We start from the raw sequence: 25,357 nt of genomic DNA, 5'->3' as shown, positions 1-25,357 counted from the left end.
GCTCAGGCATCATCAAATTATCATTCATGATTATAATTTTAGATGAGATGGATCTAAAATATATTTTTAATATCAAATCAAATAAATAATAGTTGAATTAAATCCATTATAAAAAATATTACAAAGTTTCAATAAATAAAATAATATAACAAAAGACTCTTTTTATACCCTGAACCCATTGAAAATGGGAAATCAGGGTATAATGGTTTTGTGAAAAGTATGTAACAGGCAGAAGGAATCATCTCAGACCCCATAAAGTATATATATTCTTGATCAGGACGACGAGCTGAGTCGATATAGCCCTGTCCGTCTGTCCGTCCGTCCGTCCGTCCGTCCGTATGAGCAAAAGGATCTCAGAAGATATAAGAGCTAGAGAGCTGAAATTTGGCATGCATACTCGTGTATACCATAGGCAGTACAAGTTTGCTTTATTTTTTCGATAACTTGTCCGATAACTCTTTTATCGAGAATAATCGAAAAATCGACATTGTTTTTTCAGCTTAATTTGAACACTTTTAGACCTGGAGACTTCAAATTTGCTTTGTATATAAAGTTAATAGATACAAAGATTTTGTAATTTACAGATTTTGGATACCACGCCCCCTTCGCCCCCAATTTGTAAAAAACGCATTTCAAGTACTAGAGACTTGTGCTTTGGAATGTACACACATTTTAGCCATATGATTACGCTCCAAAAGTTTCATTAGGATCGTATGTCTACAAAAGAAATTATTCAACAAATAAATTCTCATAATATTGCCCACACTGCAGTGCAGCCCAAGCGCAGCCGCTGCTAGCTGCGCAGTTTGCAGAGCGCGTGCTTATACGTGCATGTGTATGTATGTGTGCATAAAAGAAGTCCAGAATGATTAGAATATCAGTTTGGAGGGTTCAGGGTATCTCCTAGTCGAGCAGTCTCGACTGGAGCCTTCTTACTTGTTTTTTTAAGTGACTCTGATATTAAAAATTCGTATATTAAAAAATAAAAAGATAAATGAGCTCTAAAAATTGAGCTAAGATCTAATAAATTTCTCAAATAAATTAAAAAATATTGAAAAAAAAAAATATATTTAAAAAAAATGTTAAATATTAAATTCTGCATGAACTACCAAGGTTTCTGAGATATGGGAAAGTGCCTTTCCCAAGTTTGGATACTCGATATTTACACTACATATATTAGTATATGTTCCTAATATTCTAAAATTTAAAGTCTCTAGATTCAATCAACCAACCGAATGGAAAATCAGGCTGACAATCGGACGGACACTAAGGCAAACATTGTACAAAACCAATATGCTCGTTTCACTTTCGCGAATAAGTATAAAATTGAGATACAATATAGCTCAGATTTGAAAAAAAGTATATTTTTAAACCTTATTCTTGAGGAAAAAATTGCAAAAATTCGTTAAGAGTTTCGTACGGTTAGATTTAAGATATACCAATGCCAATCAAATGAAGTAATATTTGACATTGTCATAATTTTTTTTATTTAATATCTAATATAAATTTTTAGACAAACAAAATTCAATTTACAATTTCACAAATTCGAACAATAAACTTGATTTGAAATTTACACATATACGGCGCTGTAAATTTATATAATTTCGAAATAGAATTGTGCCTCGAAATATCTAGCTGGCTTCCGTTATCGTGAGCAATGCCAAACAAGTCATTGATAACGATCCTAATGTTACTTGAGCTCAGATACTTTTGAACACGATGCTCTCAGAGGAAGAAAGTGAAAACAATGCCAATCACACAAATTAAAATGAAATAGGTTAAAACGATTTTCGCTAGACGGTCCGGAGTGTGTGGCCAGAAGAGCGGAATCCTGGCCATCCACGAAGTGGGGCGCCTGATGGTGTCGTCCTTGCCAGCTGGCGGCATTCGGTCACTAGCAGCACCGACAGCAATGTGATGATTCTCCTGATCGTATCCATTGAGCATGAATCGTGCTTGCGGATCGTTGTCCATGGCCTCCTTAAGGTAAATGCCGGCACGAATCAGACATTGGATCGACGGATTGTTCGTGAGGTCGACTTCAATGCGCCAAGCCATACGTGGCTCCGGCATTATGAACACATATTGAGGTCGCACATTTATGATCTCAATTTCCACCATATTCTTGGTCAGTTCCGCGATCAGTTGTGGCAGGCTGTACTGGCACAGCTTGTCGTCGATATAGCGATTGATTGGCAAGAGAAGCTTGAAGTCATCGTCGGTTAAGTTGAATTCCTTCTTTTCAGTCTGCGGAAAAGAGAAATCGCATTCAAATAGATATAAATATGTTTGTAAATATATGGATAGAGAGTGAGTTGAATACCTGATTGGAATTATCGATACAATCCTTTGATACCTTGTTAACCGCCGCTATTGTGGGCAGACGGTGCTTACTACCATGCTTTAGACGCTCTTGCCAAATGTTCCTGGTTGGCATTACCTTGATGTTAATTTTGTTGGCCTTGGCCGGCATTTGCGGCTCGGCTGTCACTTCTTTGTCTTCTGTGCCAGATCCTGACAGAATCTCCCCAACCCCGGCGTTCTCTTCGTTCTTCTTGCTCTCCCAAAAATAAGCGTACTCCACGATGCATGGCTTAATTGTCTGCAGCATTGTAACTATCGAGCTTCTGCGTCCCATGCCATAGTGGGGCACCTTAAGCCGTGGTCGCTGCCACAGCACATAAGATAGACATCAAGGCCGTTTACCATGGAAGCCCATTCAAAACTTACCTGCGGCATGGCTTAACCTCCCTTCGTTTTATGTTGTTATTTTATAAAAATATATAAATATTATAAATATTATTTCAACTAGGCAGTTTACAGTGAGAGCGACACTGCAATACTGAACGACTACAATGAGACTCAGCCTATTTGAGTTTCGAGAGTAGAGAGCTAACGCCTACTTGGTCAGCTCAAAACGTGAGTATATGTCATTCTACGCGTCTACTCTGGAGCCTGGGTATGAATGGAATCAGAAAGAAGTCGACTCGGCTGATCTAGTCCAGTACCTCTATACGTGTTTATCAATCCGTCCATCTGTCCGTCTGTCAATAGGTCCATCTATTTTATTGTCTGTGTGCTTAATTGCGTCAATCTCAGAATCTATCAGTGAAGGTGTCTAGCTTTCGGTATATAGCTAGATCTAGAAAGTGTTATCTGGCCTTCGTTAGCTACCTATAGAACTCACACAGTAAATTTATTTCAAATAATTGAAGTATTCCAAATAGAATCTTTATCGAAATTCACTTCACGTGCATTTTAAGAATTTTTGATATACAGTCGAGTCTCGATAGACCTTGAAAGAAATTCGTTCTCAATAATTCTCAATAATTTGAATTTCTGTGTAAATCGAATTATCGGGATTCTACTGTCTTTGGATATAAGCTTTAGATGAAGTTCACTTGCAATTATAGCGAATATCTGAATGGATTTCTAATTTTACGAAATTTTCTAATATTCAATAGAAGATGTATGTAGTTCGTATGCTGGAAATTTGATAGAAATCCGTTTTGTAATACAGAAGTTCTGATTTCTGGAGATATTAGTGTTCTTTTTTTTTTTTTGTTAATGGAAACTACACTGAAGTATTCCCAAGCCCAAGACACCTCGACTGAAGCTTTGCGACTGTTGTCACGAGCTGTTCTACCCAAGCTATGAAAACTATCAAACATATATCGAAAGTTTTCTTCAAGAAACTTTGTAGCTATAAATGAATTTATATTAATATTTTTTCTCATTATCATATGAAGACCACAGGTTATGTTTATCATAGTCATTACACGCGCATTTGCATAGTTTTTGTGCCACTGTGCAGCAGCGGAATGGTCAAGTGGGGCAGTGTCCAGAGCAACGCAATTGCTTAACTAAATAATGTCGCTGTTTACACGTGTTGCCAATTTACATAGCTAAGATCTGCGCAGGTCGCAAGTCGAGTGGAGTTCTGTTTGCCTTTTGGTCTGGTTTCGGTGCTGGCTGTGGCTCAGTGCTGCATTGGGACCTCTTCAAGATGGTACATCCAGATATTCTGGGGCACCATCTATCGGTCTTTGTTGTTAGAGCAAGTGCCAGTGAAATTGCAACAGCTGAACGTTAGTTCATTTCAGGGAGTTTCAAATAGACTCAGTGCTTATTTTTCTTTCTTTATTATCTCAATGCATTAGATGAGATTTTCAATTCATTATGTGGGTAAGAAGAAACGAGGTAATATTTAGTTATAACGCCAATGCTGAAACTAATTTGCAGTAGAACACAAGTTTTCGAAGTTAAATTGTCTGAAAGGTTCTAGGTTCTCGTTTGGAATTAAGCTTTTCAATCTGGCAAAGAATTGATCATCATACAGGTTGTGCCAGTCACTCAAGCAGTTTAATCTCATTTACATGTTCAATCGAACAGTTTGTTGATCAATCAGTCAGTCAGGAAGTTTTCTTAGTCAATTGAAGTGCTGTTCAGGCAGTTACTTGAGTCAATAAGCTAGCCAAGTCAGAAGAATCACGGCGTCAATTAGTTGAGCAATGAATCTGTGATCTGCCTATCAATCAATGACAGAATCACATACATTTAACCATTCAATCAACACGATTTTCAATCAATTGTTCAATAAACCAGCCAAGCAGTCATTTAAGTACTTCATCAATCCATCAATTGCTCAATATGAGCCTAGCAAAGCTTTTCATGCTGCCATGATTCGATGTATGAGCGTAATAACGAATATATTATAAGTTCCCCAAAGTTAATCAATCAATCAATTAATCAATTAGTTATTCAATCAGTTGGTCGAGTGAAATGGTTCCCATATTTATATACTTTTATACGCATAAGGTTTCAGTTCTTTTGTGTATAGGCACAAATTGAATTCTAATTAATTCAATTCTTCATTCAATCAATCAATCAGTCTTTCAATTCGAAAGACAATAAAACCGTTTTTACATTTCCAGTTTTAATTCATAGAAGTAGTTGTGTAAATGCCTATTAAATCAATCAATTAGCTAGCCAATTAAAGCCAATCCGTTTGTATACTCAATCCCATAAGTGAAATGGGTATATTGGTTTTGTGCAAAGTCCGCCTTGCTGTCCGTCCGTCTATCCGCATAAATATAGAGACCTGAAATTCGGAACGTGTTAAGATTTTCCCTATCCACCCAGTAAGGGCGTGGTAAATCGGAAAATACCTTTTATTTTTTTTTGATATCCCAAATGTGAAGTGCTAAAGAGTTGAAATTCGGAATGTAGATTGGCATTGACACCCAAAGTTCAATAAGATATGGCGGATATATTGTATACAGTATCTTCTACAGTTTTAGAGCTAGAAACTCCAACGACAACCGCTATTGATTTACAAAAAATAATCGAAATCGAAAAGTGGATCTGGCAGCGTTTGAGCTATGAATGAGTATTCTACAGTCGGTAACACCTGACTGCAACCCCCTTAATTGTTTTTATTTTTTTTTTTCGATGCATGTGAGAAGAGTGATGCAAATGTTAGTTAAATTCCAAAGAGTGAAACGATTTTATTTCCATTTATACGCAGCTGGTACATATTTGTTGTAGTATACGTTTAATTAACACAAGAGTAAAGTGTTGGTACAAACACTCATAGTTAAATACAATTATTCAATTTGCTTTGTTTTTCATTTTCATTTTAGTTTCGAAAATTGCCCTGTGTTTTGTTGTTGTTCTTGTTGTTCTTCTTCTTATATTGTATTTTAATTTTTTGCTGACGTTTTTATTATGCAAACTTTGGAATACCCTATAAATACGTTTACACATACATTTAAATATGGGTTGCAAATTTTTTATTTTTATATTTTACTTTAAAAAAAAAGTATTTTATTTAAAATTTTTACAATCAATCCAAAAATTGTTCATTTCTGTATTTGTTTATTTAGTGACTAGACATTTGTAGCCTTTGTAGTTTTCTTCAACTTCTTCTTTACTTTTTTTTAGATTTTTTTTTTATTTTTATTTTTTTTTGTTTCTGGTTAAGTTTTGCTTAGATCTACAATATTTCAATTTGTATTTGTTTATTGTTGGTTTGCAAATGTTTCAATTCAAATATTGTTCAATTCCACAACTGTGCTAGGAATGCAGTAGGTAACATTTACAAATATCGATATATGCAAATAACACACACACAAAATCCTCAAGTTGTCTTCGTCTTCGTCGTACGCTCTTCTTAATTTATCTATATAATTTACATAAGCTACATTTTTAGTTCGGCAATGCCGAAACACTAAAAAAAAACAAAACCGATCGAAACAAAAGTGGGTAAACAAAATTATTTTAACACTTATGCAATAGTCAAATGTAAATGTCGATTTATTGTATATACTTATATATATATGTTTGTTGCATTTTAAGACTAGCCAACAAAATGTGGTTTTAAGTTTAGTTAATGAAAAATGGGATGGAATTTTGGACATGGTGTAACTGCAACTGAAATCGGAAATAGCTTTGAAGATGAGTTTTCATTTGAGATATTCCAATCAAATATTGCAAAATAAAGAAGTTTTTCTAAAATCTACAGAAATTTGTATAAACTTCTACAAAAGAGAGAAAGAGGCATACTTTTATAGAAAAAATTTGTATAGCTCGCAAATGACTTTCTACCGGTTGTTTCATTACGCTTTGCTTTCGAGATCTACCGAAAGAATTATATTCAGGCCCACTCGCTCTGATCGAGAGACTTCGGTTCTTTTCGTTTTGGTCTTCGGCTGAGCGCCGTGAGTTGGGCTATTCGATTGGGGAAAACCCAGAGCCGATGAAGCCGAATAGCTCAATGACGAACCGTCGCTATCTCCGAGAGTTTTCTTAAAGGAAAACGGACAAAGTTATTTGCGAGCTTTATAAATTATATATAGATATACCATCATTTCTCGTTGTTTCATTACAATTCCAGTTCCCGCTTTCCCGAATCCTGTTGGCTAGTACAAATATGCTTTCAGATATTTTCCATAACATGCTTATATGATCTGCTTGTGTTTCACATCATGTATGCAAATATATTTTATTTGTTTCTTCATTTTTAAAAATAAAAAAAAGATATATATATATATATATATATATAAATATATTTTTGCTAAATAATTTTGACTTATAGTGCCGAATATATAACACCCTTGCAAACTTCAAATCCAAATTTATTTCAATCGTTATAAATATATCATTTTATCAACTTAATTCAATTATATATTCACTTAATTCCTAAACTTGTAATACAATTTTGTATTTCTTAGGCCCGAGCTTATTTCTATGTATTATTACATATTATAAATTATTTGCCTTAAATGAAGTGTTTTGAAAATAATTCACAATTAAAATGAAATAAATAATTATTTATTTATTTGGTTTTTGTTTAATTTAAAATTTGTAAATTAAGCACTTAATTTTTTTTTTGTTGGGCTTCATCTTTTTTTTTTTTTAACGTTAAACTCTGATTATAGGCTTCTCGAAATAGTAACGAAATTTTAACCAATTTAGAAATCTTGTTAATTTCAGAATTGGCAATCAAAATGATAACAGCGATTGAAATTTCAAGTTTATTGGAGACGTAATTCGGGTCGATAAAAATGTATGTAATAGGCAGAAGTAGGGCTGATAAACCTCATAAAGTATATATAACCATGCTCGTGCAAAATACTGAGATCTCGTAAAGCTAAACACTTGAAGAGAATCATGTATACCATCCGCAGAACAAGTTCATCATACTTTGTTTCGATAAATTATCCCATTTCCTTATAATCGATAATAATCGATAATTTTACTTTTAAGCGTAATTTCTAAATTCTAGATTTTGTAATATTTAGTATGGGGATGCCACGGACCCTTCGTCTCAAATTTGAAAAAAGAAAAAAAACAAATAAAAATATTTTCAAAGAATTTATGCAAGTTCAGCTCAAACAGTTGATTCGTTCGATTGGTTAAGATTTGCGTAAGTCGAACTGAGATGGCATATGGATTGAATTCTGATAAGGGCTCTCAAAAATGTGGAAATGTACAAAAATTAAAAATTGTGAAAAAAAAATTATAAACGAAATTATTATTATTTTAATTTTTTTTTTTTTTTTCAAACTTTACTTTTAAGGCTCTAAAAGAACTATTACTGAAATTATATTTGAAATATTGAGCATGTCGTTAGATTAAATACTCGTGCATGGAAATTTCAAATGGACTTTGAATTTGACGTCCCTTAATGCATTCTAAGCTAATCTCTTAATGCATATAACATAGCATTATGGAGCCTAGTAACTATTAATGGTTTATACACTTACGAAATATATATATTTATATGTGTATATATAAATAAATTGTTTATTTTGTTTTCTTCTCTTTCTATATTTTACTACTAACTGTTTAATGGACTATGTTTGAATTTGAATTTATTGCAGAGTTTAGCCTGCTTTTGGTTCGTTCTTTCATAGGAACACCAATTCCAATGGAACAATGTTTATTTAATTAAATATATCGATATATATGTTGTATATATATATATATGCCAATAATTATTGTTGCTATAGTTATTACAACTGAACCATAAATGTGATCGAGCTCTATTATATAGTTGTCTCTTTCCTTTCATAAATCACATTTCATTTGCAAACCTTCCGTTAAATACATACACACACACATATATATTATATGTAATTTTTGTATGCTTACTTACGACTACTTAAGAGTGAGTAGAAGCGTTTCAAACTAGTTGATAGACACACAGGAATTTCTGTTAATTAACATTTTTGGTTTAGTTTTCAGGCAATGCAATTTGCCAGTGATTTCATTTTATTCCCATTTATGTTGTCTGACTTTTAACTCTAAATTGCATTTGCATGTACTTATTCTACTCATTCACGAATGTGAAAAAAGTATATTGGTTATCTTCAATATCCGTCTTGTTGTCTGTCCATCCATGTCGCTGCTGTTGAAGCTGGAAACTGGAATTTTGTTTAAAATACTCGGAATTATATAGTGTCGAGACTTTTCCCGGGCGTTGAAAATCAGAAAATGCCCTTTCCGGTATTTCAGAATAGTGCCTTGATAGTGCTGTAGAATTGAAATTTAAAATATATATTTTTGGGCTGAGAATACAATTTCAGAAAGATCTCTCGGATATATCGAGAACCTTTGATGGAAAATCGGATAAAACAATATATTCTACAGTTCTATACCTAGATTTACCTATTGGGGAACAAATTGATCTGGCAACATTTGGGTCGTGAATGAGTATTCTGCAGTCGGTAACGCCCGTCTGCATCGATTATACTTGCTTTATTTGCCTACATTTATCTGCGTTTAGTTTAATGTGACAGCTTTTCATTTTACTGTAAATTAAATTTCATTTGCAATTTCCATTTTAATTTCTTTTTTAAATATGTATATATATTTTTTTTTCAATACATTTAGACACGCATTTAAGTAAATTCACACACATTTGTTTTTAAATGTACTACAATTAACTTAATTTCACGAGTTTTTAGTTGTATAAACTGAATTATTTCCGTATTATAAGTTTTTCTTTTCCTTTTTTTTTTGTCAAATGAAATGATATGGCAATGAATTATATACATAAATGAGATATTTTTTGTGAATATAGTTTAATTAGCTGTCTGAATCTGATGTCAACTGAGAGAGTGACAGAGCTTAATCATAGAGAAAATGCTTTTATAAAAATGTCTCTTATAATATTTGTTTGAAATTTCTAGAAAACCTTAAAGTCTATTGTCATGAAATAAATTCCTTTCATTTAGCCGTGAGGAAAAAAAAAACTTTAATAGTTTACATGAAGTTTTTTCTATATTTTAATTTATGTTCAGCCTGAAAACCTCGAAGTCTACTGTTGTAAACTAAATTACAAAAATTCCCAGAGAAAAAATATTGAGTATAAATTAAGTTTATTCCTGTTTATTTGAATGGAAATCAATAAAACAAAAATATTTCGTTTTTTTTCTTGAGAAGATCTTGACTTTCGCCATATAAGAGTTACAATCACCTATGGGTGCCTCTATATAGCCTCGAATATATATTAGTATATTTCTTATTTTTTTTGTTGTTTCCTCCTATAAATGAATTGAGACATGTTCAAATATCGTATTTATGTTAAGCTCTGAGTGATGTCATTATATATTTGCTACAGTTGACGATCAAAGAAAGAAGCAGAATGTGGTATATACATATATATACATATACTGCTCTTTTAATTCAGTTTAAGCATTCCATTTATATTTAACATTTTCATTCATTCCGACGGATCCAACAATAAAACATTCCGCATTTCACTCAACTCGTTTTCCGACTTCATTTAAATAAAGGCGAAAAAACTCCGAATAAACACAGGCAACGGGGTGAGCCGTATGTGTGCGAAATCATATAACGGTTCTGCAGCTATATGAAATATGCATATCGTGTAATATTTGCATTAACTGGACTGCATTAATTTTAGTTAAAAACTGTTTAATCGCATTTTGTGGTCGCACTGCGCACAAATGATCCATTTATATTCCAGAATAGTCAGCTGCAGAGATTTGGATAAAGAGGGAGGGAGAGTAAGAGTGCGCATTAGTTAAGCATTCTAAATAACTTTGTTTAGTTAGTGTCGCCTACCAGCTTAGAGCATTTCTATGTTGGACGTGCCATTGCCGGTCGCAGTTCGCGTGGTCTTTGTCATCTGTTGGTTGGTCACAATTGGCGGTGGGCTGCCACACCAGACGACCTGAAAGGGGATGTGTAGGTGTATATATAATTACTATATATATAATGGACATTATATTTAGTAATGATTTATGATATTGTGTTTAAATTACCCAACTGTAGTAAACTAAATGTGTAGTAGGATAAATAAGCTAATCCAAATTTATTGAATTCGTTTTGCTTATGCTGATAGGTTTTCAATGCATTAATACTACGTCCGTACACCTGCTGTCCGTCTGTTGTCCGTTTGTTGTCCGTCTGTTGAGCGTTTATTGTCCATCTGTTGTCCGTCTGTTTATTCGTATTTTCCTCTATTACCCCGATCGTTATACTTATTCCGATTATTAAATATAAATTCATCTTTATGATTCTCCGTCGCTTTGTCCGTACGACAGACCATCCGATTATTTGACGGATTTGGTAGTGGTAGTGGTTTCACTGCTATGCCCAACTGCTTATTCATCTGTCTCACTGGCCCATAATTTATCCGTCCAGCGGTTGAGTTAAGCATCTGACCTACAGTCCGACGGATCATCTGCTTAGCCGTTGCTTCATTAATTCCGGCTATCTTGTAGGCTTTCTTAACTTCCATATGTCTCTTCCCCAGTCTGCTGTTCGTATGTCAATTTGATCAAATTTGACCAACCCACGGTGGGGCCTCTGCAGGCGTCGCGTGGCAAAAGTCAGAAAAGTGACTTGAAGCGATTAAAAAAAAATTAATTCCATATGAAAATGAATTAGTATACGGGATAGTAGACGAATTTTTTTCACGATTTTTTTTGTTTTTGTTTTTGTTTTTTTTTTTTCAAATAGTCATATTTATTGCAAATAATTAAAAAAAATCAATTTCAACAAAAAATGTTTTAGTTTTTCATACAAAAACATGCCTTTTAGGACAAAAAACTAATTTTTCATGTTTGAGGTTAAACTGTGAAGCAACCTGTTAATAAAATTCTTTGTCATTTTTTAAATATCTAGCTTGGTTCAAAAGTTATGATTTTTGCCACGCAAAATGAGCAAAGGCCCCACTGTGCGACCGTCAGATCGTTTCTACAGTTGTTCATCTTTTCAATAGTTCGTTTGTCGTCTGCTTCTTTGTAGTCTGTTTGTCTGATCACCGTTTCCTCAAAAGCTCTTCTCCGTCACATAGTTAAAAAAAAAAACCTTATGAATTCAACTAAATTGTTTAGAATGTTTTTATTTCATTTAATTTTTTATTGCTTTATAATCAACTGAAAATTAGTTTTAATAATTGAAATTCGCTTACCTTGCGGAAAGCCTTGCGGAAGTTGTCAGAGAGAAAGGCGTAGAGTATGGGATTGATGCAGGAGTTGGTGTAGGCCAGCACGTGGGATATGATTTGAATGATGACTGTCAAATGGGTGCCGCCGTACATGTTGAGCGCCTTCAGTACCAGTATGACCTGCAACAGGCAATAATGCATTGAGATACGACGTTTCGCAATTTCTGCACATCATTAGTTCCCGTTCTCCATATCAATCACAGACGCAGCTATTTCCGTTTCCGTCTGCCACCATATCAGTATGTGTGTGTGTGTGTGTGTGTGTGTGTGTGTGTGGGTTCTTCTGATTTGCAATTTGTATATTGCATTTGCAATTTGTAAGCGCATTGATTTTGTGCAAACACTTCCACAAACGAGGCAAATGTCAGCTGCGTTTTTGCTTATTCAACACTCGAGCAAATAATTGCGACCATTTACTAAGAGAAAATGTCAATTTGTCGCCTAATGACGCTCACAATTGCGCCGAGTATGTTCGAGTTTCTGCCAGTGTATTCACCATTCACTATTTACCCAGTTCTTGTCTTTGGTTTCTCTGTGTTCTATTTCTGTTTGCCCAGCAGCCGGGGCATAGCCCACAGCCACAGCTCCAGCTGCTGTCGCTTTAATTTGAAGTAGGCGAGTTTTAAATGCCACAAGAGCTTGCAGAATATTTTGCAAACAAACTGATTCAAATAAGACGAGCTCTTACAAAGTGTAATTCAATACAGTTGCTCCCACTCCTGCAGATCCTGTGAAGCTTCATTAAAGCATTGCCTGAAACTGTCTGTTCGTAAGCCTTGAAGAGGACGACTCAAAACAAGTAATGACAGTAAATGTTATTTATAGTCAAGCTATCAGCCTACCCATAGATGGGCTAATAAATACATCAATATATCAATAATACATTAATACATTAATACATCAATACATTAATACATTAATACATCAATACATTATAACATCAATACATCAATGTATCAATGTATTAATTCATCAATACATCAATACATCAATGTATCAATACATTAATACATTAATACATCAATACATCAATGTATCAACATATTAATACATTAATACATTAATACATTAATACATTAATACATTAATACATTAATACATTAATACATTAATACATTAATACATTAATACATTAATACATTAATACATTAATACATTAATACATTAATACATTAATACATTAATACATCAATACATCAATTCATCAATACATCAATTGATCAATACATCAATACTTAAATACACCAATTCATCAATACACCAATACATCACTACATCAATTCATCAATAGGCCGCTTAGACTCATTTCATTCTTCTAGCTAAGATAGTCTAGGAAGGCCTTATAGATACTAGACTTTTAGTATACCCTTGTTGATCTTATGGCTTAGTTCTACTCACGTGTATGGGCAGCCAGCAGATGGCAAAAGCGAGGACCACAACAACAACCATACGTGTAACGCGTCGCTTGCCCTTGCTGGAAGAGAGAAGATGAGATAAGAGGTTATCTATAAATATATGTACATATATCCGATAGGCCTGCATGATTATGCATGTAGATGTCTAAAGTCTATAAAAAAGAATATTTAAATAGTGGCATACACCATCTGATTTATGAACCCGGCCAATGCATTGTTGCATCGGGCCGTTTGCTAGCGTCACGAATGCACGAATGCGTCACGCGGCGTATGAGCAATTTGCATATGGATTCGATGCCCTTTTCTATATGTATGTGTGTGCGTGTGTATGTGCTGTGTGTAACTGTCTGTATGTGTGCATTGTAGGTAAATAGAAATACTCATTTATAAACATACGCCCACGGCCACGCCCACGCACACACACACACACACACACACACCGTCTACAATCGAATGTTGTGCGGCCGTAATGCAGGCATAATGCGGAATTGGAATTCTGATTTGGGTGCGACAAAGCAGCACATCACGCATACGCAGCGTGTGGCGCGCTTTAAGGTTGAACGGCAAAATAGCAAATAAGATTGCAGCGGCCAGTGTTGCTGAACTAAAGGATACCCTATAATATATTGTAATTTAAATTGATTTTATTATAAGCAGATTGATTAAATAGATTAAATTTAAATTAAATGAAATTGATTAAATAGCCCATTATGCGATAATTAATTCAGCTTTAAATATAATTATATGCTCTATATATCTCTCTAAGTTGTCTAAGTGCATTCACAAGTTGATATACCCCTGCTGGGCGTACTCAATGGGTTCATGGCTTAAAAGCGCAATTGAAAATGTGTTTTGCGATTCACAAAGTCACGAATGCCATTATTTTATTTGTTCACTTTGTATGGCATCCTTTGCATTTCTTTTTTGTTTTCATTTCTGTTGTTGTTGTTCTGCCGTTGCCAGGTACTTTATAGCTTCCTGACCCTGAATTTCTTTTGTATACATGCAGATATTTTTTGATTAAATAACATTTTGATTGAACATGAATGCCGTTTGTGCACGTCTATGGTAAATGCATTGCGAACAATGCATAGCTCTGTTGATTGCTTACATTCCAGGAATTATATAATTGCCGACTGATTTACTTACAGATAGACCTTATAAGGGACCGATAAAAATTGTTTTACTTTCCAGTTGTTCTATTTTCTACAGAGCAACATAAGAAATTAGAATATTTTCATACAGTGACGAGCAAAACTGTAACACGAATTCAATGTTGCAACTTCAAGAGTCTATATTTTTGCTTCTACTCTATGGATGTTTAAGATCTTAATTTTATTTTGTTAGTATGATATTTATCTGTCTTACCTGAAAATTTGAAATCATTCGGTTGTCTAGAATAATTATAAGAAATAAAAATGTAAAGAAAGTCAAATGTTACAGTTTTGCACCCTGATCATTTTTCAACAAATATATTTATTAATAATTTTTTAATAACTAATGCATAGCTCTTTTGACTTTTTTTGGTCATTAATGTCATTTGCCATCATTTTTGTGTACCGTCCCACCATTTAGCAAGACTCGCGCACCAAATGTCATTGTTCCTCTCCCATAGCTCTATCATTTCACTTGGAGCCACCTATAATTCGCAGGCTGCAATTTCAAATGACTCCGTATATTTTCAATGATATTCATGTCTGCAGAATATTCAGGACACTCAAAGGACTTGAATCCTTGCCATATTGTCCACTTTTTGACCAAATTAGACGTGTTCTTTGAGTCATTGCTCTGCATTTTTCAGTAGTAAAACCCATATGTTCACTTAATTCTCCCAAATTCATTTGTAAAGTGATCAGGTACTATCCCGAAACATTATTCCATCGATTAAAACCAAGAGTTCCAGCACAATCTTGGTTTATTCTCCCCTAAACCAAAAGAGAGCAGCCACCGCGCTTGACAGTTTGCCTTACTCTACTGTTACAGTCAACAGACTGAACTGTGGAATCTCTATGCTAATGTCAAGATTATCCATATGACTCAAAATGGTTGTTTATTGTTTTATCTGACCATATTAACAGTTTCAAGTCATATAGACAATTCTGGCATTAGCTGAAAGCTCCCACAGTTCAGTCTGTTGACTGTAACAGTAGAGTAAGGCAAACTGTCAAGCGCGGTGGCTGCTCTCTTTTGGTTTAGGGGAGAATAAACCAAGATTGTGCTGGAACTCTTGGTTTTAATCGATGGAATAATGTTTCGGGATAGTACCTGATCACTTTACAAATGAATTTGGGAGAATTAAGTGAACATATGGGTTTTACTACTGAAAAATGCAGAGCAATGACTCAAAGAACACGTCTAATTTGGTCAAAAAGTGGACAATATGGCAAGGATTCAAGTCCTTTGAGTGTCCTGAATATTCTGCAGACATGAATATCATTGAAAATATACGGAGTCATTTGAAATTGCAGCCTGCGAATTATAGGTGGCTCCAAGTGAAATGATAGAGCTATGGGAGAGGAACAATGACATTTGGTGCGCGAGTCTTGCTAAATGGTGGGACGGTACACAAAAATGATGGCAAATGACATTAATGACCAAAAAAAGTCAAAAGAGCTATGCATTAGTTATTAAAAAATTATTAATAAATATATTTGTTGAAAAATGATCAGGGTGCAAAACTGTAACATTTGACTTTCTTTACATTTTTATTTCTTATAATTATTCTAGCCAACCGAATGATTTCAAATTTTCAGGTAAGACAGATAAATATCATACTAACAAAATAAAATTAAGATCTTAAACATCCATAGAGTAGAAGCAAAAATATAGACTCTTGAAGTTGCAACATTGAATTCGTGTTACAGTTTTGCTCGTCACTGTAGCTCCAATTTTACTCTAATCTTACGTCTATTATTTATTGTTTGACATTAGGCATTTTCTTATGTCAATGCACACATTTAGAGGCTGGAAGCTGTCTGCCATTGCATGTCATACTGTCCCAAAATATCTGTACACATTTTTTGACAAAAATCGAAATTCCACAAAGTACATATAAATCTACATTAAAAATTTGGTGACTCTAGCTATAAAGATGTCGGAGATATAAATTTATTACTCGTTTTCGATCATTTTTGTAATCGATAACAAAGTGACGGAGCAAGTTATCGATATTTAAACTCGATATGCACGTGGTATACACGGACCTAGGAAAAATATTTCAAGTCTCTGGCTCTTATATCTTCTGAGATCGACGCGTTCAAACATACAGACAGACGGACAGAGCTAAATCGGTTCAGCTCGTCGCCCTGATCAAGAATATATATACTTTGTAGGGTCTGCCACGCCTCCTTCTGCCTATTACATACTTTTAACAAAAACAATTATAAAAAAACAAAAAAAAAAATACTCAAAGAGATTTGATGGTACATTTGTCCATATCCAAATTTGAGATGTCGGCGTTTATAGTATTCATATGAAACAATTCTGTATCTATTAAGCTGAAAGCTTAATAGATTAATATTTATTAAGCTAAATTCTCAAGCAAATAGACTTGAATCCAAGAGAAACTCCCGGCTGTCTCGAGTTGTTTATTGAAATGTATTTTGAGCACGATGAGAGTGCGTTAAGATTCATGCTCTTATCACTTGAGTTTTCACTTTCATTTCTTCAAATGCTCAAAGGCCCTAACAGACATTGACCGTAGGTGTACGAGTTGATATTCCTTATCAATACCATGAAAAGAACTCAAATTTGTATATTTCTCTAAAATCGAAATGCCAGCCAAAGAATAAATGAGACTTCACTTCAGCTCGTGCGATTCCAGCTGTGGGGCAATAAAACCGTCTACTCTCGATTGTTATGCCGGAGTTAATTATTTACGATTATGGCAAGTTCAGATTGTAAAACAAATGTGAAAGAAAATCAAGTATTTTTGGGCGTGCAACAAATGAAAATTGGAAAATCAAGTCGAAAAGCGAAATGAAAGCGCTCGTTCGGCGAGTTAGTGGGCTGAAAAACAAACAAACAAGAGCAAAAGTAAGAGGGAGAGGGGGAAGGGAGAGAGTGGGGGGAAAGTCAAGGAAAAAGTGCTTAAAAATTTATGAGCCGCGGCCACGAACGGCTCCACTCGGTGGCGTAGTAAAAGGACATTCATCATTGCGTATGGGGCAGGTGCAGTCGCCTCCATTTGTGTGTGCACACGTGTATCTGTGTGTGTGTGTGTGCGTGTGTGTGTGTGTTTGTGTGAAAAGTCAACAACCAGGCAACAAGGCGCCCTTAGGCGCGTTATTCCAATACCAATAGCAAATCCAAGCTCGAGCATCGCTCACTTCGCGTATACGTAATATTTTTGTTTTTTTGTGAACTTGCGCCTCAACTCACCGCGATTCAGCCGATGGCTTGCAGCCGGGCGCACTCTTCCACAATCGAGCCAGCATGCCCATATAGAGAAAGCAAATCAGTGTCAACGGGGCCACATACGACGACAAGAAGAACGAGACCTGCGTGAGAGAAAGAGAGAGAGAGAGAGAGAGAGAGAGAGAATTATTGGCAATGATTGCATCGAAGGTGTTCTTAAAGTGCTGCAATAAAACTCAAAAAACAATTCATGCTAGTCTTAACAGCTAACTGGGGCCGGGTCTGGCGTGTTACAAATTTGCCAAGTATTTGCCTCGTTAACGGAATTTCATGTGGCTGTTAAATAGTTAATAAAAGTACCTGCAGGTTGAAAACAAGCTCAGTTGGAAATATGTTCATCAAGTATTTGATTGTAGGCACACACACACACACACACAGACGCATGCACATACACATAGGGGGCTATGTTTCCATCAATTTGTTGGCTGCGATTCAAAAAATGCCTGGCCTTTGGGTTAAAGGACCCTAAATATCTTCCTTATAAACTTATCTTCCGACTCCAACCGAAACATTTAAAGGTCAGTCGACAGTAAAAAGTAAAAGCTAGCAAAAAAAAAAAAAAACATCTAAGTATTTTTTATTATACTCATTTACGAGGGAAAGGAGCATACGGGTTTTATGTAGTGTCCGCCTTTTTGATTTCGTACGACTGTCAGTCCGCCCGGGAAATCGTAAATCTTTTTGCCGCTATTTAAGCACCTGACTTGCAATTTTGATCCTACTCGTAGACACCCACATCCCAAAACGTAGTCAGATTTGAGAAATATGTGGGAAATTGCTAAATCTGAAAAATATCAATTATAGTGAAAAATTCCTGAACTGTGGAATATATACTTGGGTTGAAGAATCAATATAAAAGTGATATAGCGGTTATATCTCTGCTCATTGGAGGTTGGGCAAATCTGTAAAGTCTGAGGTAGAAACATAGAAATGATCGAGTTATGGCCGGCATTCTCTATTGAAGCCCCAAACAGAATCTGTATGTCATTTTCAGGGCTTGGCTTATCGAAAATACCCAGTAATTTGTACAGTTTTTGAGCGCAGGCCTCGAAATTTCACAATGACATTACCTCTAGAGAAGTAAAAATAAATCTATATCCATGCTCATTGGAGGCACATATCTGTTGTCTTGCAGCTAGATTTGCTTCAAATAATAGGGGCTAAAAAGCTATATCTTTCAATAGTTCTGAGCTAGAATACTGCTTGGCAGAAAGTAGAGAGAAATTTCATTTTACTAGCCATTTTACTTCGCAAAGAATTTTTACAGTTACTTACTCGAACTTCTTGTATAACTTCTCTTTCAAAACGGAACTAAGTGAATCGGTTATATATTGAAATGTAACCTAAGCAGGAGGAGAATCATAAACGTTTGGGTACTGAGTACCTTCGAGTCGGGCAGACCCGAGCGCCGTCGGCACAGCACACTTTCAGCTTGTTTTCGTTTGTCGCTGCTGTTGGTTTCTGTTTGTTTTTTCTTTTCATTTCTTTTCTTTTCTTTTTTTCTTTTTTGCGTGTGCGTCCTGTCAAAAACAAAATAAACACTATTTCGAATGTTAATTTGCAACGTGGAATCACTTGCAAATGGCTTAATAAAATCAAATTTAAAAGGACAATGCCGTAAGTAAGCAACTGGCGACAGTTGGCCATTTCCCAATCTTAAGTTCCATTCGAACTTTCGCCCGCTGATTCCTCGGCGCCCCGTCGCTTCTGCTCTGTTCCTTGGACTTGAAGTGCTGCGGCATCTGGTGCCATGTCAGCGGCTTTTGTTTTTGCATTCGGGATTGCGAAAAGCAGTGAACCGTAACGCTGGCCAGATACCAGATAACAGCTACCAGATACAGGATAACAGATACCATGCTGCGTGTCCGCAGTCCGCTGTCCTCTGTCCGCTGGCCGGCATCCTTTTCCCTCTAATTCTGACCGACACTAATATTGTTGAAAATATTCCGTGCCTACTTCAGCTGTTGTCATACAAATTCACACTTCATCTTGAGGCCAGGCCGGCACCGCCTTTAAGCCCGCACCTTAAAGCATTGCCAATAAGTGGAGGATAAATCCTGAAAAGGTTTCGGCTTTCTTATGGAAATTAAGTGCGGATCTAAATGAACTGAACTGGTATCAGGCCTAAACTGCGGCCTGTTCATTGCATTAAATAATAATCTGTTTACGAATTAAGATTCGTTAGGATAAGCTATGAATTGATAATGGTCTTTCATAGAAGACATGGAACAGGATATACGGTAAAGGAAAGTGGGAGATAACGGGGACTCTCTGTATAATGAAAACAAACAGACTATTGAATATTATGCAGTGTTGGATAGTGCTGTTCCTGAGGGCTATAAAGTAGACAAATAAAAAATTAAAAGATATGCAGTGTTGTGTAACACTCACGAGCTTGACTTAGTGTTGAGAAAAAATATAAAAAAATATATAAAAATATTTAAAAACTAAAATTATAATTAAAGTAATGTGGAGTGTTGCATAACACACATGTATTGCATTCTGTGTTAAAAAAGTCTGCAAAATATATAAAATAATAATACATGTTATTATGGCCTCAATTGAGTGTTGATAAAAACTTTTAAATAATGATACAACTTGAAATCCGTGTTGATAATTTCCATTATTACTTGGATTCAGTGCTCAAAAGAATTCTAAAAAAAATATATCAAATAATAATAATTCTGATAAATATATTTGTTGGCTTGATTTCAGTGTTGTGTAAGTCTACATACGAAATCAATTCAATAATGATAAATTATGTTCAGTGTGTGAAATGAAGCAGCTAGAATAATTTGCAATGGAATAAGAGCTGAAATCTGATCTCATGAAATCTGAGAATGATTACATTGACAATGGACAGTGCTGAAAGGAATTCGCTGCCTGGCTGCAGTGTTGAATAATGAATTGATATGCTTTAAACTGCTCGCCAATATTACGGGAAAAGTCAGCTCGAATGCCAATTGCCGCTTATCGAAACTTATTGTTGGATTGAGCTTGTGGCAATCGATAAACAAAATGCAGCAGCAGCAGCAGCAGCAGCAGCAGCAGCTGAACAGGCCTGAATTGAGCTTTTAATTCATTCGTGGCGCGATAAGTTTCAAGTGGCTTTGAGCTGGCAAAAAGCCGCTAGCCAAGTGTAAATGATTAAAAGGGCCGAGAGGCTGCACTGCCGGCTGGCGGGAAAACAATAAAACACACTCAGCGGTTGAGCATGCAATAAGTAGATGGTTGCAAAAAAATAAAAAATAAAAATAAAAAAAAAATAAATAAAAAAAAATATACGCAGCAGCAATGGGCCCGGATTGGTGTCGGGGTCTGGGTCTGGGTCTCTGTTCGTGTCCGGGTCGTAGTCTGGTGCTTGATGCGCACTGTCGACGGCGAATTGTAAATTTCAATGAAATGCTTAACCAATACAAAAATGCGAAAGGTGGGCAAATGTAATGAAATGGAAAACGGCAAAGCCAGATGAAACGAGGCTAAAGGAAATCGCGCATGGCCCAATTGTTAATAATCGCTGGCACGACCCAAACAGTGGGTGGCATTCTCTCTCTATGTACGTATGTATGTGTGCGTGTGTGTGTGTGTTTGTGTGTTTGTTTGTTATATTTCATTCATTCATATGGCAAAATGGCCGACAGCACCGGAATTGGAATCACTTTGGCCGTACGTATCACACGCCATGGCCAATGAACATGTCCCGTGCTATCGGCGACAGTCGACGACGACGACGACGACGACGACGGCGGCATAATCTTCACTGACATTTGCGCCTGAAAGGAGCTCCCAGGATATTCAAATGCCACATCACTCCACTGCCCACACCCACACACAAACACACTCACACTTACGCACACACACAATTATTGTGATTGCCATGAAATGAGTGGAATGCGGCAAATGTTGCGATTGTTTTGCAATCCTGACGTATTAATTAAAGTGTAAATTGCAAAGGAAGTTGTTCGGCAACGACAGTCGGCATCATGTTGATGACGTTGACGATAATGATGACGATAATGATGGTGGAAAAATATATTAAGTTAGCCAATCTCACATACAAAATGCTTCCTCTGTCACATCAAATACGAAAATAAAGATTTATGAAATTCTGTAAGCCTCGGAGCCAAAAACTTGGTAAATGTCTAAACATAGAAGCAGAATATGGCATTTTTAGCATTTTATTAATGGAGAGCCGTAACAAGGTAACAAACGAGGTTTTAGCTCGCGACTTCAATATGATGTGAACGGCAGATGAAAATTATGTTGCTTTACTTGAACGAACATGTCAAAAACGAAAGGACGTTGAAGTTTGGGCAGGAGAAATGAGAGTGAGTGAGGATGAGACAGAAAATGAGAGAGAGAGTGTGGTTAAATCCGAATTGAAAACTATGTTAGCATCTCAATCTTAAAGTTTTAATACAGGAACTAGCAGATCTTTGGAGTGTAATACTTAGACGCTTATCCAGATTGTTTGAGCGACCACCTGATTCCATAGATCTGAGAGAGGGGGGTGTAATTCCTAGAAGCTTCCCTAGGCAGTTCGAGTGACCACCTAAGTAATTCCACAGACGCTGAATTGAAAACTCTTATGGCATCTGAGTTCACTAAGTCTAGGACGGGGACTAGTAGATCTCTGGGGTGTAATAGTTAGACGCTTATCCAGAGTGTTTGAGTGACCATTTTAGTTCAACAGACGCTGAATTGAAAACTCTTATGGCATAAGAGTGTCCCAGTTCTAGAACGGGGACTATCAGATCCTGGGTATGTAATTCCTAGAAGTTTCCCCAGACTTTTTGAGTGACCACCTATTTAATTCTACAAACGCTGAATTGAAAACTCTTATGGCATAAGAGTGTCCCAGTTCTAGAACGGGGACCAGTAGATCGAGTAGATCTTAATACTTACGACGCCTACCCAGATTGTTTGAGTGACCAGAGTGTTTGAGTGAATACTCTCCCTCTCTCTATCTCTTCTCTTCTAATTTCTCTATCATATATTTTGAGTAGGTTCATTACTGGTTAAGGGAGAGAACGCTTTCAAGCTTACGTCTTCTTAGGCTTAAATATTTATGGTGCGTGTAAGTGGTCCTTAGTGGAAAAGGCCGGCCAGCAAGGTTCATTTTTGGAAATAGTAAACAAATATCAAAGCAGTTGAAATCGTCCCCTTTGGTATCAATATAAACGCAATTTATGGCACGATTTCAACTCTTGATACTTTTTCCTATACCAAAAAAAAAAAAACTCAGGCAAAGTGTATAATATATGTATGTACAATATTCTACTAAATTCCTTTGGCTTGTTAACGTCTGAACAAGTATTAATTATATGATATATTATAAATTACATTATTATAAAATTTCAGACTAAATTATTAAAGTCCTTAAGGAAGTCAGAACTGCAAATAAATTCAGTTTCGCTAATATTTCTTTGCTAAGTGCGGCAAAACTATTGTAACTTGTATTTCAAGATTTAATGTGGCCATGTGGATCCGCAAAAATGGCTAATAAGGCGCGTGAAGCCATCGCGAACTCAAGTTGATTAATTTGGTTGAGTGACAGCAGGCGCGACAGTTGCTACGACCAAATCCCAGGCGCAATTTGAGCTCGCCAAATATTAACGAGCCGCTCCGGTCCCCGGTGCCAAAGAAGCCCCTCTCCCTTACCTACTCTACCCCGCTCCACTCCTCCAGCCCTCATCCACTGTAACGCCCTCGTCTATCATATGGCACACACTTCAGTTTATGGCTTTTTATTGGTAGGGCGGCTCATAAAGTTTAAAAGCGCGCAGAAAAACTTTTGTGCCTATAAGTTGGGAGAGGGAGAGAGAGAGAGGGAGGGAGGGAGAGAGAGCTCACGGAACAGCCCCCCTACATAGGATCCCAAGCTTGGGTCGCTGTAGGCAATTCTGACTATGGCCCGAAATTCTGAAGCGGGGAAGTTTAATGCCGTTTCAAACTTATATAGTTATGACTGTGCATCTTAACATGAGCCACACACACACGCACACACACACACACACCCACACATATTGGACCATTGTTTAAAGTGTTTGGCCACATAAATTCCGGAAAAGCGATATGTATATGTATATTCTGCAACATTATCTTGAAATGAGTGCCCATCATTTGGAATGCAAATTAATTTTATTTTTATTGTGTTAAGTTTTTCATTTGTTTCTCCAACTCTCAGCAAACTATGCGCAAGATGATTCAATTTGGCAAAACTGTTTACGATTTGCAATGAAAGCATTTGAGTTTTTATTATTTCAACAGAAAATTACTTGAGGTTGAGTTTGCGAACAAAGTTTGTTTGTAGTAAATTTGTAGAATAGTAAATTGTACATGTAAATTTGATTAGCAAAAGCAACTCAATCTGAAATATCATACAGTAGAATCGCAAAAATGTATATCCCTTCAATTAGAGAATCTCAATATTTCATAAAAGCCGTTACACCGTTGATAAAATTCATTAATTCGTAAAAATTGTATACATTTTGATCCCTATGTTAATTTATTATATTTTTCATATCCATGTAAATAATATTGCAATTCTCATTGATGGAAATTTTGTTACAATTCATAGTGCAAAGCGAAGTTCGTTAGTTAAAAAATCGTTAGACTTTTGCAAACAGCTAAACCGCTTTTACGTTGCTGTACATTCAGTTTTTTAATGATTTTTTTTAAGTATTCCTACACCCTATCAATCACACAGGGATTAATTTTTACTATTGGTACTGTAGCAAGAAACAATTTAAAATAGCAAATATTATCCATAAATAATTAAGTCTACAGAGTAAAGAGTTAAATTTGCAAACTTCATTTAAAATATAAAATACCCGTTAATTCCACTTTTTACCACTGTTAAATGAGAAATTTAATACTCATGTAATTTGTAAAAATCTCTGTTCCCCTGCAAGTTCGAATCGTTAATTTCGATCGCTAATAAAATATGACACGAGACTATCGAATCAATTGCCGAGTCTCATTTCTATGCTTCCGAATTCGTGATTGGCTCTTAGCGATTGCATTAGTATTAGTGCAAGGCTAAGCTTGCATAGAGTTGCAGTAAAAATGTGATCAGAGTGAGTTTGCGACCTAGCTGCATGCACTCTGTGTGTGTGTGAGAGAGAAAGATACATTGATAGCTGTGGCTGAACGCAGTGCCGACTATTGCTGAGTGCGAGCGAGATGGCTATTGAAGACATTCGAACATGCTCGTTATGATTGTCAGAGGACGAATAGAAAGCGACTTAGAATCGGCATTCTAGAAAAGCTCAGTGAGAAAGAAAGAAAGAGAGAAAGTACTCTGGGGCAATTGGATATTGAGAGCAGTTTAATAAAATGAGAGTGGAAAGTGAGCAAATTGAGGCAGCTCGTACATACATACATACATGTATCTTTATACATACGTAGTTACGTTATTTCGTACATCTACTTGAATATTTATTTGCTAGACAGGTTGAGAAATTTAACAAAGTTTCGTTGAATCATTATCAATATCTCTTTATTGCATTGCATTGGTGTTTCAATGATGCTCAAATATATG

At 35.7% G+C, this 25,357-nt stretch overlaps 2 protein-coding genes across 3 annotated transcripts in view; both read right to left on the bottom strand.

Moving 5' to 3' along the window:
- Positions 1-1,463: 1,463 nt before the first annotated feature.
- On the bottom strand, positions 1,464-2,861 carry LOC6584621. The gene is made up of 3 exons (XM_002010229.4): positions 2,731-2,861; positions 2,324-2,668; positions 1,464-2,247 (listed from the first exon to the last, which is right to left on the bottom strand). Exons 1-3 carry the CDS (start codon positions 2,737-2,739, stop codon positions 1,726-1,728), a joined length of 876 nt encoding a protein of 291 aa, XP_002010265.1. The 5' UTR covers positions 2,740-2,861; the 3' UTR covers positions 1,464-1,725.
- Positions 2,862-7,428: 4,567 nt separating this feature from the next.
- Positions 7,429-25,357, bottom strand: part of LOC6584619 (allatostatin-A receptor) — a 149,839-nt gene continuing 131,910 nt past the window's right edge. For both annotated transcript variants that reach the window (XM_044008604.1, XM_044008605.1), the window contains 5 exons: positions 17,779-17,897; positions 13,382-13,457; positions 11,948-12,103; positions 10,594-10,702; positions 7,429-10,504 (listed from right to left, as the gene is read on the bottom strand). In XM_044008604.1, coding sequence (XP_043864539.1) covers positions 10,598-10,702; positions 11,948-12,103; positions 13,382-13,457; positions 17,779-17,897 — 456 coding nt within the window. In that variant the 3' untranslated portion in view covers positions 7,429-10,504; positions 10,594-10,597. The remainder of the gene's footprint in view (positions 10,505-10,593; positions 10,703-11,947; positions 12,104-13,381; positions 13,458-17,778; positions 17,898-25,357) is intronic.

Source organism: Drosophila mojavensis, unplaced genomic scaffold (assembly GCF_018153725.1).
Source record: "Drosophila mojavensis isolate 15081-1352.22 unplaced genomic scaffold, ASM1815372v1 contig_136, whole genome shotgun sequence".
Classification (NCBI taxonomy): Eukaryota; Metazoa; Arthropoda; class Insecta; order Diptera; family Drosophilidae; genus Drosophila; species Drosophila mojavensis.
Note: the sequence above shows the minus strand (reverse complement) of the source record. Positions and strands in the feature narration are given on the sequence as shown.